At 35.5% G+C, this 17,942-nt stretch overlaps 1 protein-coding gene across 4 annotated transcripts in view; it reads right to left on the bottom strand.

Annotated features, from left to right (window-relative positions):
* Nucleotides 1-15,399, bottom strand: part of Sh3glb1 (SH3 domain containing GRB2 like, endophilin B1) — a 31,348-nt gene extending 15,949 nt beyond the window's left edge. Inside the window, exons 1-3 of one of the 4 annotated variants that reach the window (XM_026403316.2) lie at nucleotides 15,009-15,399; nucleotides 5,107-5,248; nucleotides 2,414-2,542 (exon numbers count right to left, since the gene is read on the bottom strand). In XM_026403316.2, the coding sequence (XP_026259101.1) occupies nucleotides 2,414-2,542; nucleotides 5,107-5,248; nucleotides 15,009-15,080 (343 nt within the window). In that variant the 5' untranslated portion in view covers nucleotides 15,081-15,399. The remainder of the gene's footprint in view (nucleotides 1-2,413; nucleotides 2,543-5,106; nucleotides 5,249-15,008) is intronic. The other 3 variants (XM_026403317.2, XM_026403318.2, XM_026403319.2) reach the window with 3 other exon arrangements.
* Nucleotides 15,400-17,942: the final 2,543 nt, after the last annotated feature.

The following is a 17,942-nucleotide window of genomic DNA, read 5'->3' as shown; positions in this document are numbered from 1 at the left end:
CAATTCAGATAGAAAAGCTTAGAAAAATATATATATATAAATATTTTAACAAGTATATCAGTCACAATTTGTTTTATTTCTATATCCATGCTCTTACATAACTAAGAACAGTTTACATCTTAAGAAAACCCCGTGAAGTTTAAATAGGGCAAGTACAATAGCAAAGCAGAGGCAGAAAGAGCAGAAAAAAAGGGAACCCTAACATTAGGGTTCTACTCCCAGTTTTAGCTCTAATAAGCTTTAGTTTAATATATTTTAATTCCTTCATGTTACAACAAGATTAGATCTGATTGGTAAGGAAGGTAATATAGCATAATAGTTAAGAGCTCTGTCTCTGATAGATCTGTATTCAAATTACTAGCTGTGTGAACATGGATAAATTATTCAACCTCCTCAAGCCTCAGTTCGTCTTTAAAATAGAGATAAAAGAATTTATATTATAAGCAGAATGTAAGTAAGGATTTACTGAAATAATACAAACATATATACTGTATCATGCTTAACCTAATGACTGGAATACTTAATTTTTAGCTATTATAATTTACTAATAATAGGTTCTCAAAGCCTTCCAACAATCAGGTCACATTCACTGGAATTACTAAGAGGTGCAAAGAGATTAAACATTAAAAAAAAAAAAAAAAGTGAAAGCCTTTATAATTTTCATGATCTATTAGGTCTTCAGCTCCATGAAAGGAATGAGCTGGGTCCCCTTCATATACCTACCTATATGATCCTAGAATAAACAGGTAATAATAAAACATGTTTAACATGCAAAGGTTTTCTAAAAATTAAGTTATTTATAATTAATTTCAAGTTTTTAAGAATTTTCAGACTTCCAAAAATTAGATTTTAAAAATTATAATGTAGATATTTCAATGTTGTACATCTAAAAAGCCATTCAATATATTAATGGCATTATACAGTATTCAGGTTATTTCTTTCTGAAAAAAAGATAACTACTAAAACCTGAAACCCACATAATCCCAGAATTTAGGAGCTTTTTATAAATCAGAATTACTTGTGGAAATTCATTTAATCTACCTATCATTTCACATTCAAAAAAGGACCATTTTCTTGCAGTAGTCTTAAGAGAATTATTAGCCATAAACAATAGGGAAAAGAAGTAACAGAAATCTGAATAGTCTCATGTTATGAGAATATTAGATCTGAATAAAAATAAAGATGTGTAATTTTGAGCTGTAACTCAAAGATGTGTAACTTTTTTTGAGCTTCACAGTTGTACATCTAAAAAGTACAGCAACTAATAAATCTGGGTTAATTATAAAACACTACTATAGAAAACATGAAATATATGAAGAAATAAATGAAATGTTATCCAAACATCTAGAGATAACCACTTTTAACCTTTGTTTTTGCTTACTGATATCACTGCAAAATTTTTACAAAAGTACTAGTGACTTCTTCAAACATTTATTGTGTGTATAGTATCTTTAATAGGAAATAAAACAATCTCAAAAAAGCTTAAAAAAATTCTTTAGATTTTTAGAACTAAAAAAAGATATGAATTCTCTGAATAACTAAATGTATGCTTAAAATTTTTTTAAATTAGAGTATTATACATAGTAATTGTGTTCATCTTGGCAAAATTATACATGCATGGAATGCAGTTTCAGTTCATGACCCCCCTTCTCTTTCCTCTACTGATTTACCTTTCACCCCTCCATCCATTCACTTATCTATTGTGGTACTGGAGATCTAACTCAGGGATGCATTATCACTGAGCTATATACCCAGCCTTTTTTAAAAATTTTAAATTTTGAGATAGGATCTCACTAAGTTGCTGAAGCTGGCCTTGAACTTGCAATCCTCCTGTCTCAGGTTCCTGAGTTGCTGGCATTACAGGCATGCACCACCATGCCCGACTCATCTATTTATTTTTGATTGGTTCTTTCTACATATACATAAAGGTGAAATTCCCTGTGGTATATTGATATATGCACATAACATGATTTTTAAAAAATTCATTCTGCATTTCCTCGCTTTTCCCCTTCCTCCTCATTCCCCCCCCAATCTCCTTTTACATTACTGATCATCCCTATATCTTTTTGATATCCTGTCTTTCCCTCCTCCTTCCCTTTATTTCACTCTAGCTTACACATATGAGAGAAAAATAATCAATCAACCTTTGAGTTTCTAAGTCTGGCTTATTTTACTTAGCATGATGTTCTCCATTTCCATCCATTTATCAGCAAATGCCATAATTCTATTCTTCTTTTTATGGCTGAGTAAATATATGCTTAAGTATTAAACTGTACATATTTATTGGTTACTTATAGGTCTTACTTCAAAATATTTACATAACAAATATGAAACTAAAACTGACTCTACTATATGTTAATGACATCTCTGAGTAGAAGACATTTCTTATCAGAACTTTTTGCTTTTTTCTTACCATAAGCTGTTCCTGGGCCAAACTCAGTTCCTGCATCAATCATATATTGTCCCAAAAGTTCTGGGTTGTTTATACGACTTGGTGCTTTTCTATCCAGTTTCTCATAAACAAATTCTTCTATCCTTGCATCTAGGGGAAAGGTTAACATCAGTGACTTCAAAAGAGCAAAACTATTTAAAATATTGTTTTGTTCCCCTCCCAATCATTTACTGCCTCTTAAATGTGAAGTTAGCATTCATTCAAGTACGTATCTTCATGTATAACTTTTTACTTACATGTTAAGAGAATTATATAGCTCTAAGAAATTTGTATTTTAGAAATCTGATGAAATATCTCAGCACAAAAACATTTTACAATAAAGCTGAAACCATTATTTGAGTAGTCTATGGGCTTTGTTTCAGAAGAAAATTGGTAGTATTTAATATCTAGTAATGTTGCCTTTGTCCTATTTTAGTACTTTAAACACTCCATTTATGTTCACAATCAGGAATTTTTGGCTAGGAAAATATGGATGGACTTGAGGAATCTAAAAGAACTTAAGAGTCACATCTGACACATTTAGCGTGAACATGTACTCATTCTTGACAGAGTCTAAATATAGACATAGGAGCTTAAGGAATAGAAAATCTAGGTTTGTAGAATACAGATAAATCAGCAATATGAAACCATGGATTTAGTGTAGTTATGCTTGAAGTTCATAGGTATATGGGTGATACACAGGGGCATGCATTCACTTTCAAGATTTCACCATTAAAAATAAGCTTAAATTACAAAAGGTCAAAGTAATACAGAACATTAGTATAAATGGAAAGGGGGAAAAACAATAAAAGCTGAATAAATACTTCTATAGGGGAATGTATAAAACCAAAAAAATCTCCTTGCTGCCCAACAGCAAGGTATTTCAGGGCTAAATGTAAACATGGTAGAAGTTTCCAGAAACAATAATTAAGTATAAATTAGAATTACAATCTGAAGCGAAAGTCAAATAGGTTCCTTGTAAGTATCCCCCAGAGATTCCTATATAATTGGAAGTTTCACACAGGGCACTGAAAAATTCCAAAAATGAGCTGAACCAGCAAGCATGTCAGAAGTTGGCAAAAGAGTTAAAATAAAATATACATATTAAAGGATGTTACAATTAATACTTGCTTTTCTGGCAGATTCTGGTGCAAATTCAGAAGAGTTTTTAAGCAGAATTTTAAAATCTAGTTAAAACTGAGTCATTGCAAAATAATCATTTAAAACATGCTAACTTCATTCCAGAATTTCATTTTCTAACCGATTCTTAGTTTTGAATGTTTTTTACCTATCTAGTCAAAAGTTTAAAGGCAAATCCTATATTATTTCATTTGGTTAATAAAACATCTATATATGATAATAATATAGCAAAAATAACTGCTTCATTATAGAAGTGGCCCATTCAATAGGTCATAAAATACTAAAATATGTAGTTAATTCTGAGATAATGTAAATATTTTTGCATACTACTTTAAAAAAGTGTTATGATTTATAATTTAAATAACCTTAAATGAATAAGAAATGTCACATGCTGTACAAAGAAAATAGGCTTCACACAAGGTGTAAAAGGCTTATTTTAAAAGATCACTACAATTTAACTAAAATGGCACATAGGATTATTAATATTTCTACTCTTGAAGCTTAAATTAGTTTCTAAAAATAAGTTTATGGCCTTCCATAACATGGTCATAACAGTACTTGGGAAAAGAGAAGGAAAGCATTCATTGTTGCCTTTGTGCTTTATTTCTGATATATAAAGCTTACATTGAAAAGACTAGATGTCAGTAAACCTGGTTCTAGTCTATGTTCCACATCCAATTAGCTATGTTACCCTGGACAGAGGCTAACTTTGTGAGTTTCATGCAACATTCAAGTATTGGCAAGGTTGACATGAGTGATCTCACAGTTGTCTGATATAATATTTCAAACACATAATTATCACTACCATATTAAACGTATATTTAAAGTATTCCCTGCATCCTAATCTTGCACCAAAGATAGTTTAGTAATAAATAATTTTTAAATAATATTGGCATATTTTTTTTAAAAGTTTCACATAGCTGCTACACCCCATTTTTGAAAAACAATTTGGGATAAAATCTGTGGTGATTATGAAGTGAAATATGGTAATTAAATAGGATAATTTATTTGAAAATATAAAATAAAGATAAAAAACCTGGTAATTATTTAAGCTTCTATATAACTTTCCCTTAATAGTTTAGGATAACCCCTAACTGGACAGAAAAGGAAAATGTATTTATCAGTTCAGCCTCTCACAGCTCTTTGAATTCAAAGCCAGTGTCTGAAGTTGAGGTTTCAAGAGTACTCAACAAAGGCTTAAAAAAATGTTTTTTGTAAGTTTGTTAAGAGGGTACACCAAAAGTGTTTATCATTTCTTCTTTACCCAAAGTACACACAAAAATAACCAGAGACACTTTAGCCATAATCAAAAAATCTGTTTTCAACATTAAAAAACCACTAATAGCACTTTAGGTAAATAAGATAAAAATTTCTTATATTTCCCCCCACACACACTTTAAAAAACTGATACATTATAGTTGTATATAATCATGGAATTTGTTATTACACATTCATATATACATACAACAATATAATTTGGTCAATATCACTCCCCAGCTACTAACCCCCCCGCCCAAATTTTCCCCGCCTCTTACTTGGATTTGGCTGTAATAACACTTCAGTTTGTTTCATTATTTTTTCTGTCCATATTTTGGTACATTCAGCTTTGCTAAGGAGATTCTCTAAGTGAGCATCCAATTCTGTCTTCTCTGCCTGGCCAAGCTTTTCTTCTGTGAACTGTGATTACATAAAAAAATGAAATAAATATACTTCAAATAAGTGTTAGAAAACTATTATCAATGTAAAAAGCAAACTCAAATCCAAACAACCCTAAAAAATACAAATAAATGTATTCCAGGTTTGTTTGTATGCCATTGCTTATGAAATGCTTTTTTTGCCCCATGGTAATTTTCCATACCCTTTATTGTAACATTCATAATGACTTTATCTCATAGCTATAATGGGTAGCTCTGTTAGAATATATGGTGTGAATTCTGTAGAAAATCTAGCATACTGCTTGGTATATAAATATTTCTTACCTATAAAGGTGGGACAGCATAATGAAAGGACTAAGAGCTTTGAGTCAGGTCGATGTGAATTCAGATCCTGACTGCTACCAACTGTGTGACCTGAGCAACATTTTGAATATTTTTCATTAGTATTCTCTATGGTAAAGGAGAGATAATACATACAGTGTTTTGAGGACTGAGTTAACACTACGTAGTTCACTCTGTTCAGTGCCTTGTAATTATTATTTTAAGCTTAAATTTAGAAAGGGCTGTTTATTTACTATTAGCACTTTAATCACACCCAAGTTAAGATAGGTTTTTAAGGAATATTTTGGAAAAATATCATTTGTTTCTTCATGATGTCATACCTATAATTTATAGACTATTTTTTTGGTATATATCCTATTCAGTCTTACTGTGGAGGTAATTTTTTTAAAACATCATAAAATGTAGTTAAACATACTGAACTTAGCAATTTTTATTATTGTGTTGATGTTTGAGGAAAGGTAGCATTGCCTACACAATAATAAAAATGAAAAAGATTTCTGTGTAGATCTTATGGTGCCTTCTGAATACTTTTAATTAAAAGTAGAGGTGATGACTCAGGCTATTTATCATATATAATTTTCCTAGAATATATGGTTTTTACTCATCTCAACACAGGCACATTACCAGCACTAATTCTATACTCAGTCATGACTCATTTCTAGCTAACAAAACAGTATCACTTTGCTTTTCTTCCAGTCCTGGAGAATAGACTCAGGGGTGCTCTACTGATCTGCATCCTTAATACTTTTTATTTTGAGACAGGGTCTTCTTGTTGAATTGCTAAGTTGGTCTTGACTTGTGATCCTCCTGCCTCAGCTTCCCAAATTGCTGGGGTTACAGAAAAGTGCCACGGTGCCCAGCTCCTGTCATTTCTTAAAAATTCTTCTGTTGTCCTATTTTCTGAGTTCTATTATCTGCTTCTTTCAGCATCCTTCTTCTCAGTCTAGTTCTTTCAACTGACTTATCAGCATGTTTAGCTGAAGGGTCCTCTAGAATCATATTCTTAGACTTCTGTTTATAATCTCTACTGAAGGTCCTGTTCAGGACTAGAAATAACAGCGGTTTATTTTTGGCTGGTTGTTCTGTGGTGCTGGGAATTGAACTTAGGGGCTTACACATGCTAGGCAAGCACTCTACCACTGAGCTATACCCGCAGCCCATTTTTATTTTTTATTTTAAGACATGGTCTTGCTGAATTGCCAGGCTGGCTTCAAGCTTGTGATCATCCTGCTTCAGCCTCCTGAGTAGCTAAGATTATAGGTGTGAGGCACCATGCCCAGCTGAAATAATAGCTTTAAAGCTTTTGTAAAGCTTTAGGTCTTTTAGAGAATGGCCTGGTCAGTCTTTTAGAGACTGACTCAATGGGTAGAACTGAGAGTAGCAGTTCTAAAGCAATTGCCTAAGCCCCAAAACTTGCAGTGTACTGTATGTCAGAACTGGGCACTGGACAAAAGCAAATTCTGATCCCAAGGTCAGCTGGATACACTATGCAACCTCATTCCTAGGAAGAGAAACTGGTACTCTTTTACAGATCTCTGAAGATTCTAAGCAATAGACATCTTGCAGAAAAGAATACCATCAATAGTTAGATATAGTATCTCCCGGAAAGCAACCAACAGCAAGAGGAGAAGGATACACCTAGCTCTAAGAAAAACTTTCACCTAGCACTTTAAAAACTGGAAATACCTGCATAAATTTCTCCTTAAGCAAGAATATCCACTTGTTTCTTCACTCATTTATTCAACAAAAAATCTATCAAGAAAGAACCTATGTATGTGCTAGGTAATATTCTAAGCACATGAGTTTCAGCAGCCAACAAGGTAGATAAGATTTCTATTTAGGAACCTACCATTTTAGTGGAAAGACAAAAATGAAAAAAAAACAAATAAAATAACAGGGATACAAAGATATAAGATGCTAAAAAAAAGACCAAAATAGCTGATTCTATCATTTCTAAGTGATATAATAAATGTAAATGTAGAGAAAGAATGAATTCTTCAGGGAAAGGGTGAAGAAGGAGTATCAGGGAAGGCTTCACTCAGGAAGAGATGTATGACCTGGGCCTGGAAGAAGAAGGAAGAGTATAAAGGATTTGAGATTGGGTTGGTTAGAGAGAAATCCCATCTTTGAGCAGATAACAAATGATCTTTGAATTAGTGATAAGAAATTAGTTATATAAAGATCTAGAGGATTAGTATATTTAAGCTGATGATTTTTCTTCCAGTTGCATTATTTCTATAGTATCATTAACACCACCTTTATGCATATTAAATGTTATTTCTGTGTAGACATTCCTTATTTGTATTTAAAAATGAATACTTATTAATAACAGAAAATTCAATAATATAAAAAATGGTACTTAAGTCAGTCTTTGTGTAAAGTACCCTTCTACTAACAGGAAAATCTGTTATACAGGAGAATAAATTGAAAAGTATTATCTAAGAAGTCTAAACCTACAGGTCTATTGTTTTCAGTATACAAAATGTTAAACTTGCCTAAGAGATGTTTTAGAAACACTAAAATTTGAAGGTATAGATTAGGCCCAGGAATATAGCTCAGTGGGAGAGCACTTGCCTATGATATGCAGGGCCCTGGGTTGAACTCCCAGCACTTGGGGTGGGAGAGGAGAAAAGACTAGAAACGATTTAAAAAAATTTATAATAGTGATTAAAGAAGTAGTCACTAAGTAGTCACTGAGTTTATCTGCCACCTGTTGGGATTCAAGACAAGTTTTCCCTGACAGAGTTTCAGAGAATCAATTATAAATAATTATTCAGAAAATAAAACATTTCAATCTTTAGTTCAAAGGCCTGTTTGCTTTATTATTTAAAATTTTCTCCATGATTCTCATGGTACTCTTATAGGTATCTCTCATTAAAAACAAGTTTTAGTGAAAAAAACATGTGAGAATAAACCAAAGATGGGTATGTGCAACAAGTCCTGTAATTACATAAGTGTAAAGTAGAAACAAAATATGTAAATTCACTTACAAAGTTAGTTCTTTACAAACACCATAGTAGTTTTTTACTTTCTAGTTCAGAAGGCCAAAACCAAATCAAAACATTATCAGAAACTGCCAAAATCAAATCAAAACAATATCAGAAACTCTTTCACATGTATGAGATGATCTGAATAAAAGAAACATGTTTAGAAAATGGCAGTTCTATACGAAGGCCCACATGAAGAAAATATCTAAGTTCCAATAAGAAATTCTACCTGATTTTTTTCACATTTCAGTCTATCATATGTGGTTTTATCTTTTGTTTTTTAAATGTTTTCTTTTTAAAACAAGATTATTACATATTTCTTATACTTTTGAATTCTTTTTTTTGGTGATCCATAACGATATTTTTTTTTCTTTTTTTATTATTGGTCATTCAAAAACTTTTGAATTCTTAATGTCAAGACTCTAGATGTTAAAAAAATGCCATATACTAAGCTGGGCATTATCTGATAGTCAAAAAAATCTTCTGTTAAGAATTATAATTTTAGTGATCAACAAGTTTGGGCAAAATATTTAATCACACTGAGCCTAAGGTGTCAATGCTGGAATTCAATTACACATCTGCTTGAATTATGTCTTATCAAACTAAACTACTCTTCCATTAAATATTTTGATTCAAAGAAATTAGTATTTTTATTTATATCACCATTATCCACGAATATTCTGTGTTTCTTTGCTCTTAAGTATTTGTTTTAGACATCTATCTCCTCCAGCTCTCCTGTTTCCTACATGATGCTCAATAATTACTTACCCAATTAAAGGTAGACAAAATTTAATCTTCAGTGAAAAAAAGAGGGGGACACACACACACCACCATTAAGATGGTATTTTTAAATTGAAATGATGTATTTAAGTCTTATTACCCAAATGTATAATTACAAAAGACATAATATTTTCCATTATTTTCTTTGTGGAAGCTACAGGAGTTTTTTCATCAGTCAGAAGGTATGTGGTATTAACAATAAAATGTTACTTAATACACACATTTCTCTCAAAAATTTAAAAATACATTTGCTACAGAAAACCGAGTTATCACAACTAAATTTGGGAGATTTAAAATACTAATACATTATTATCCAAAGTACATATATAAAAACATGAATTGGTGTGAATATACTTTGTATACAACCAGAGATATGAAAAATTGTGCTCTATATGTGGAATAAGAATTATAATGCATTCCGTTGTCATATATAAATTTAAAAAATTATTAAAAAATAAAATAAAATACTAATACAAATATTTATGGAATACATATTTCCTTCTATTGCAAGATGATCAGCATATGATGTGATTCTTCCCCTCAAGGACTTTATATTCTAGTTGGGATAATAATATTATTTTAATACAAATGTAAAATGTAAAATGATAATAAATGCATCCTTTCAGAAGTCAAAAGACTTACATATATATATATATATATATATATATATATATATATATGTAAAAGATCCCTTTTCTACTTACTAACAATTTAAAATCAACCCATAAAAATTTTGGTTTTCAACATCTTCAAGTTCAAAATCACTGCTGATTTTATAGTCTCTTGATAACTGGTGTTAATCAGAAACCACAGCTAAGTTTGGGCATGTTATTTTAATGAATGAATAGCAGCATAGTTTAATAATTGAGAACTTTAATGAAAACAATTTACAAAAGTCAGAATATAAATCATAGAAATCCTAGCCCAATGCTCTCTAAAATGTAATATATAATTTTTTATAACATTTCACTTATAGTAAAATGGCACAGATAATACCCTCTATTATTACGTAAGGCTAATAGTCTAAAAGTAATTAAACTTTTCAGGGGGAAACTATATAACAAATCCTGCATATGATATACTAATAAACTATAAAGTGGATCCCTCACCATGGGTTCTCAATTTTTGCTGCTCTTTAGCACTATTTGGAGGAGTTTTGAAAACAGTGATGCCCAATTCAACACCTAAGATTCTAATTTCATTGGACTGGGGGTACAGTCTATATGTGGGCATTTAAAAAATATTCCCCAGGTAAATTTTAGTGCAGCCAAGACTAAGAGTCATTGTTGTAAACTCGTAAGTAATTATTTAAATATTTATCTAAACTTGGTTTGTCATTATCTTAAAAATAATTTCAAGAACTATGAATTTAAAATCTTGTAGATTTTGTAATTTTCTTGTTTATGTAGTACATAAGTGTAAACCTCATGTAGTACATAAGTGTAAACGTCATCACAAGGTTAAACTATCTTTTCTCTAGGAGTTTATTAAATTAATACCACTATCATCAAATAACCATACTGCATGTTGTGAGAGAAAGAAACAGAGCTGATTCCTTAAGACATACAACCTGTTGAAGACACGAAAGCCACAGAGTTGTAGAATTTTAGAGCTACTCCATGGAAAGAAAAATGTCACATGATCATACAGAATTGAAAAATGACACAGGATTTCCCATCAAGCTCCTGTGGTTTGAAAAACCTTCATAATTGAGATGGACTTGAAGCTGTTATTAGGAAGAAAGAATAAGAAGGGAGGGGATGGAGGGCATTCAAGATGGGTTATAAAAACCTGGAGTTAGACAAGAACAAGATATTTTGGAAATTAAAAAATAATACATGATCAGAATGCAGTTTTTTTTTGTGAGTGACAGAAAAGTGCAGATTGCAAGGGAGAATTTTACGTTCAACTAAATTTGGTCTGAAAAAACTGAGTCTGAGAACAAATAAATGGCTATTAAAATGTTAGTGGACTAGCACAGGGATGATACCAGTAACCCCAGCTACTCAGGAGGTGGAGATAGGAGGATCTCAAGCTCCAGGGCAGCCTCAGCATCTTACGGAGATCTTGTCTCAAGTTTAAAAAAAGTGCTGGGGATATAGTTCAGTGTCCCAGATACTGGGGTTCAATCCCCAGTATCACACACACAAAACACAGATACTTACTAAATAATTTAGCAAGGACAAATTACTTGATGCTTTTGTATTCTATTGTTTTGAGGTAGTTAGAAAACAAGTACTCAAGTGGACTAGTCAAGAATAAATATTCCTACTCCTTTATACATTCTACCTTAACATTCTTTTCAAAATGCCAAGGTTTGAGGTTGGGATTGTGGCTCAGCGGTAGAGAGCTCACCTCGAAAAATGCCAAGGTTTATAAACAAATTTTAGAAGGAAGAATGGAGTGATGGTAAGATCATTCATACATACTTTAATAGTTTGAGCTGATGTATTTTAAAACAAGGAAGTTTAATTTTTAACTTTTTAAAGTAAAATGAAAAAAAAAGGTATGGTAATTAATTGTCTATCAGAATGGCTTATTCTTTAAAGTACAATTTGATTTGAATGGAAATTATTTAGAAATGAGAAAACTTAATTTTTTCCCTACTTTTTTTATTACTCATAAAGTCACTGGCATAGCTCTTAACGGAGTCTTAGCATGAATTGTGGTAGTCTGGCATTTATGCTGATGTCAACTCAATTTAGAGTAGGAACTCAGTTACTGACTAAATATTGAAATGAGAAAGCAGTGTTTTGTTGAAAATTACCACACAACATTTCAAACTACATGTTATTTTATGAAAGCATCTTTTTTCCTAACCTTTATTTTTAAGAAAGTATTACGGAGAATGTCAAACATACAAAAATAAAACAGTATAATGAAAAATAGTATAATAGAAGCCCAAGGACCCATAACTTCCCTTCACAAACTGTCAACACTAATTGTTTCAACTGTTTTTTCTTCTGAAATATGTTAAAGCAAACATCAAAGAGAGGTTTTTCTATATTTCAGTTGGTGTCTGTGATAGTTATAAGAATATAAAAGACACATTAAAGAAGCCTGTTTATTTTGAAAAAGTTCCTTTCTTAATAAATGGTTGACGTTAAAACCTTGGGAATCATCCTCAACTTTTCTTTCATATTTCAGAGTCAATGTGACAGCCAACATGGTAAAGATTTTGAACCTCTTCTTGCTATTACTATCAACTAAATAAAAATTACCTTTTGACTGTTCTAAGGCCACAGTCCCCTAACTTGTTTTATCTTTTACCTGTGAAACCCCCAAGTTTGCACAAGTTGCATTTGTTTCTTTTTTCTGAAATGCTTTTCCTCAAAAACAAACAAACAAAAACAGAAAACCCCACTGTGGCTATGTGATTCCTTGAGGGTTCTTTGAATTTCACCTTCCAAGAAAGACCTGCCCTGACTATATACTATCTATATAACACACTCACCACCAACAACCCTGCCATTATCCTCTTCTGCTGGCCTTTTCTAACAGCTTTGCTAGAATGTAAGCTCTGGGAGGGCAAATACTTTGTTGATTTTATTCACTGCTATATCACCAGAGTCCAAAATAGAGACAGGCAGACATGAAGGCTGATAAGAAAATTAGTTGATAGCTAACAGATGAAGATGGAATTTAAGAACCTTTTCCTAAAGAATTTGAAACAATAAGTACTTAAATTCATTTGGGAAGTACACCTTTTAGGAGCTTTGCTAGAATTACTTTTCTTTTTGTGTGTGTGTGGTGGGGGGGGGGCGGGGAGGGCTTACAGAGGATTGAACTCAGGGGTCCTGGACCACTGAGCCACATCCTCAGCCCTATTTTGTATTTTATTTAGAGACAGGGTCTCATTGAGTTGCTTAAAACTTCATTTTTGCTGAGGCTGGCTTTGAACTCATGATCCTCCTGCCTCGGCCTCCCGAACTGCAGAGGCGCATGCCACTGCAAAAGGCAATTTACTTTTTAAAATTGAGTCCATCAGCAATTTAAATTAGACTAAATTCTAGTAAAATGTATCTGTCCTATTTAAGCAGTGTAGGATAAGTACCTGAAACACATCTAATTGTATTTAAAAGAACAGCACTACACGGTGTCAAATTTGCATCAAGCATCTAGAATCACCAGCAAACATCATTTAAAACAAAATATACTAAAGGCTCCATCCAGTCTTCTGTTGCAGTCAATGTTAAGTCTAAAAGAAATGTCTCAATCAAAATTTACTTCAGACTCTCACTCACCTTATATTTTAGAAGTAGGAGAAAGGAAGCAACTACCTTGTTGCTTAACATGCAAACTTAAGAACTAAATTATAGGAATTTCCCATTTGAAATGCTCAGATTGTACGAGATGATCTTTAAGGTCTCTCTAGGCTACAACATTCTATTCTATATATATTTAACCCGCACTGCTTATGCGGGATGAGAAAGCAGCTTGCTGTAGTAAGTTAGACAGCACTGGTTATTTACTAGCTGTGCAAGTTAAGCAAGTTATAAAACTTCGCAGAAGTTGCTTCCTTATACATAAACGGGCGTTAATAACATCTATCTGGCAAAGTGACAGAAAGGATAGCAAAATTCTTGACATACAGTTTTGCATAATATTGGCAGCTATTACCTTCTTTTGCCAATGATATCGCAATGTAGAATCAACCATGCCAATAAAATTAGGGTGAAGGAGACAAGGAAAGTAAAATAATAGAACAGATTTACATTTTAGTGTTAATTTGATATGCATATTAGAAAATTATTTGTTTTCTCCTTACAAGAGAATACTGTTGCTACTCTGTCATTAACATAAACACCAGATTGTTTATAACCCATGTTGTGAAATTTACATCTGTTCATAGATTTAACTGAGTTAGCATAATGTGGGTGATGACTATAGGAAGCTGTCCAAGTTCTCCACAACTGACACTTCCTTGATTGCAGAATACCAAAAGGTAGTGAACTTTTCCCCCTTAAAGTATATTTGAAACATACCACTGTGACCATGGTGTAATGTGAATAATCCCCCATCACTCCTTGCTTCCCATTTTGAGAATGAGTGAAAACACCCAAACTCCCATGTTTTCCGTGTACTTGGCAGAGTCTGGATATCAACAGGCGATCTCCATTTGCCCCAAGAGCTGCCAAGCACAGGGACAGTCCTTTCAGAGAGGGCTGGAGGGAACTGTGTTGGCAGCTCCCTGGGTAGAGGGGAAGGAAAAGGAAACTCCCTTCTTGGACTCGGCAGGGAGGGTGAGAGACTAAAGGAAGGGGTGGGGGTGGTGCAAGAATGGTCCGTCTGGGTTACCCTGCCGGACTCACCCGGCCCAGGCAGGGGAAGAAGGTCACACGGAGTAGCGTCGCGGGTAGAGAAAAGCGGGCGGGGCAGCGCCCCCGCCCCGGGGCGAACCCAAGGTGTCCTCCAAAGGCCGGAGGAAGGTGTGGGGCCGCATCGCCACCCAGCCTCGCTTCCCAGGAGCGGCGGTTGAGCAGGAATGGGGTGGGGGGGAAACGGCCAGCGGGGCCAGGCCGCGCCCCTCACCCAGGCCCGGGGGCTACAGCAGGCCGGCGGGCAGATGGCGAGGCCAGGGTACCCGGGCGCCGCCGCCTCCAGTCGGGCAGCGACGGCCCCTCCCAGACTCTCCCCCGGCGCCGCCACCCTTTTCCCCCACCAGCGCTGTACCTGCACAGCACGACTGAGGAAGGTGCCCGCGTCGGCTGCCAGCTTCTTCATGTTGAAGTCCATGATGTTCATTCTGGGCGGCAGCCGGGCAGAGCCGCCGGCGGACCTGGCCGGGAGGCGGAGGCGCCGCGACAGGGCTGGGGCTCAGGGAGAGCGCGGGGGGGGGCAGACGTGGTAGGTGGAGGGAGGCGGCGCCAACCCCGCCGCCCCAGCTGTCGTTTCCGTGGAGGGGAGGAGGAGGGGTGAGAGGGTGGGGCCAGGGGGAGAGAATGAGCGCCTCGGAGCAGGCCGCGCGCCCGGCGGCGGCCGCCGAGAAACTGGGCCAATCGAGACGAGAGAGCTGCCTCTAACGTCGCCGCTGGCCGTAGCGGGGGAGCTGGACCCCGGCGGGCGTCCCTGAGGTGTGCGGCCGGCTCCCCAAACGAGGAAGAGAGCACCGACCGCGGGGCGGAGCCTTTATCTTGGTTATCGCGGGAACAGCGCCCTCTGGAGGCTCGTGGCCGCTCAGCCGCGGGGCGCGCCGGGAGCTCCTCCCCTCAGCTGGCCGGGGAGTTTTAGGGGGCGCTCCGCGGGGGTCTCTTTGCTGCTGCACGTTCGCAGTTAACCTCTGAGAACCAAGAGTGCTGAGGACCCAGGTTCCGCTTTTAGTTTTAAGAGGAAATACGGAAGTTAGGGCATAGAATTAAAGTATCTGTGAAGTTGGAACCAACCGGCCCCAGTCATCTCGTAGCACTGGCGCGCCCCGCCTTTCCCTGAAGCCTGGATGGCCACTCAGCGAACGTTCTCAGAATGGGTTGCATTTAGGATCCCCACCGACCCTGTTGTGTATTCATTCAGCACTTTTGAGTATCTGCTGTGTGCCAGGCGCTGAACTAGGTGCTGGAGATATCATGCTCTTACTCTCTTGACAACCTTCAGGGTGTTCACTCTGCTAACTGGAGCTGTTTGCTGCCCCTAGGACTTTGAATCCGTTGAGGCAGCAAGCTTGCAGGACTACAGATCCACATTAGGTGCCTGCTCTGTAAAGCATGGTGCTGGGGACTCTGTGCTGGGCCATGGACACAAAGAAGTATAACATGGTGAGTGAAAGAGGATAGCACTTGACAATTCAGCGTGATATTTCAATAACAAATATAATGTCCAATCTGTTTGAAATCCCGTCCATCCAAGTAACTTTTAAAAGCAGCCTTCCGACAAAATCTATGCTTAAATGAAGTTAAAAAAGGTACTAGTGTGGAAGGAGATTCATTGATACTTCGAGAATAAGGAAACACTATTTTTTTTTGTGTGTGTGTGTGTGTGTGTAGTTGTGTCCATTTGATATAATGGGGCTGGGAAAATGCAGACCCAACAGGCAATGAAATGAGCTTCCAGTTAGGCTTCAGAAACAGCAGTCACAGAAGCAATAGATGCTGTTTAAGATTGAAAGATAAGGGAAGTAAAAACATTAAAAGGGCAAGTAGATAACTTATAAATATTTATCTTCTTTTATTCTTATTCTTTTTGGTGGTGATAGAAACAGTTACCTCTTTTTAATTTACTTTTTAATATTTATTTTTTTTTAGTTGTAGTTGTTTGGACACAATACCTTTATTTTATTTATTTTTATGTGGTGCTGAGGATCGAATCCAGGGCCTCGCATGTGCTAGGGGAGCGCTCTACCGCTGAGCCATAACCCTAGCCCCTAACTCTTTTTAAAGCAACTCCAATATCACAAAATCTCCCAGCTCGGAAATACTCCATATCTTTCATTTCCATTTATTTCCCAGCATTACAGAACAGGAAACATACAATCAGAAATCCTATTTTCCTTTTACTATCTCTTTTAAATCTTTATGTGGAGAAGCATTCTCTCTCTCTCTCTCTCTCTCTCTCTCTCTCTCTCTCTCTCTCTCTCTGTGTGTTTGTGTGTGTGTGTATTTAAAATAGGTAATCTGCCATAAACTATGTTTATTTTTATAAATGCATCACACCACCATGTCCATCATTAAGAAAAAGAACCCTGGATCCTATTCCTCAAGTGTTCAGATTTTCCTAGACTTAAAGAGAAAACTTAACTTCCTCCTTTTGAACCTTCCACAGCTGTAATCTTGTTTGCCATTCCCTTTGTCTACCTTATTTTCATAAATCCTTATTCTTAGCCTTTGATACCTTTTCTTTACAGAGAACATATAAATCGTCAGACTATTTGGAAGTATCTCCTTCAACTAAATTTTCTTATTTCCATTTCCTCTTCTCCACACACTTTTCCCCACCATTACCTCATGTTTAAAAGGGAGAGGATCTCAGGTGTTCTGAGTAGAGCCACTGTTCCTTTAATCTTGGCTGCACATTGGCATCACCTGAAGACTCTAAGCAACACTAATGCCTGGATCCCATCCTGAGTATGGACTGGGCATTTGGATGTTTAAAAGCTCCCTCAGGTGACATCTAATGTGTAGATAAGATTAAAAATGAACCATTGTCCTCTTGAACTATCTCTTCCCTTTGCCCACAGATAGATTCTGTTTCTTACGAGATGTGAGTCTCTCAAAGGTAGTAACCATTTCCAATTTATTTTAAAATTTTTATGTTCTACATTCCTGGTGACAGAGTGGATTTTCAGATAATTTGCTAGATGAATAATGTACTCAAGTCAAGATGTATACAGTTCTGGGTTCTTTTGTGACACCAGTACCCTGAACCTACACTTCCAAATACCTATTCACTTTCAGGTTCAGTGTTTCCAGTGGTAAGGCTGTTGTAGTTTGCTTTTACTTGAAAGTTGTTCCTTTTTTGAGGTTCCTATATTTGCAATTTGAATCACATGCAAAAATCACCTAAGCCAGAAATCTGAGCTCCTTTTGATCATTTCCTACCTCCTGACAGTTTTTACCTCCAAAATGTTTCTTATCTTTGTTCTCTTCTTTAAAAAAAAAATTGAAATAATTTCAA

This window comes from Urocitellus parryii, chromosome 11 (genome assembly GCF_045843805.1).
Source record: "Urocitellus parryii isolate mUroPar1 chromosome 11, mUroPar1.hap1, whole genome shotgun sequence".
Classification (NCBI taxonomy): domain Eukaryota; kingdom Metazoa; phylum Chordata; class Mammalia; order Rodentia; family Sciuridae; genus Urocitellus; species Urocitellus parryii.
Note: the sequence above shows the minus strand (reverse complement) of the source record. Positions and strands in the feature narration are given on the sequence as shown.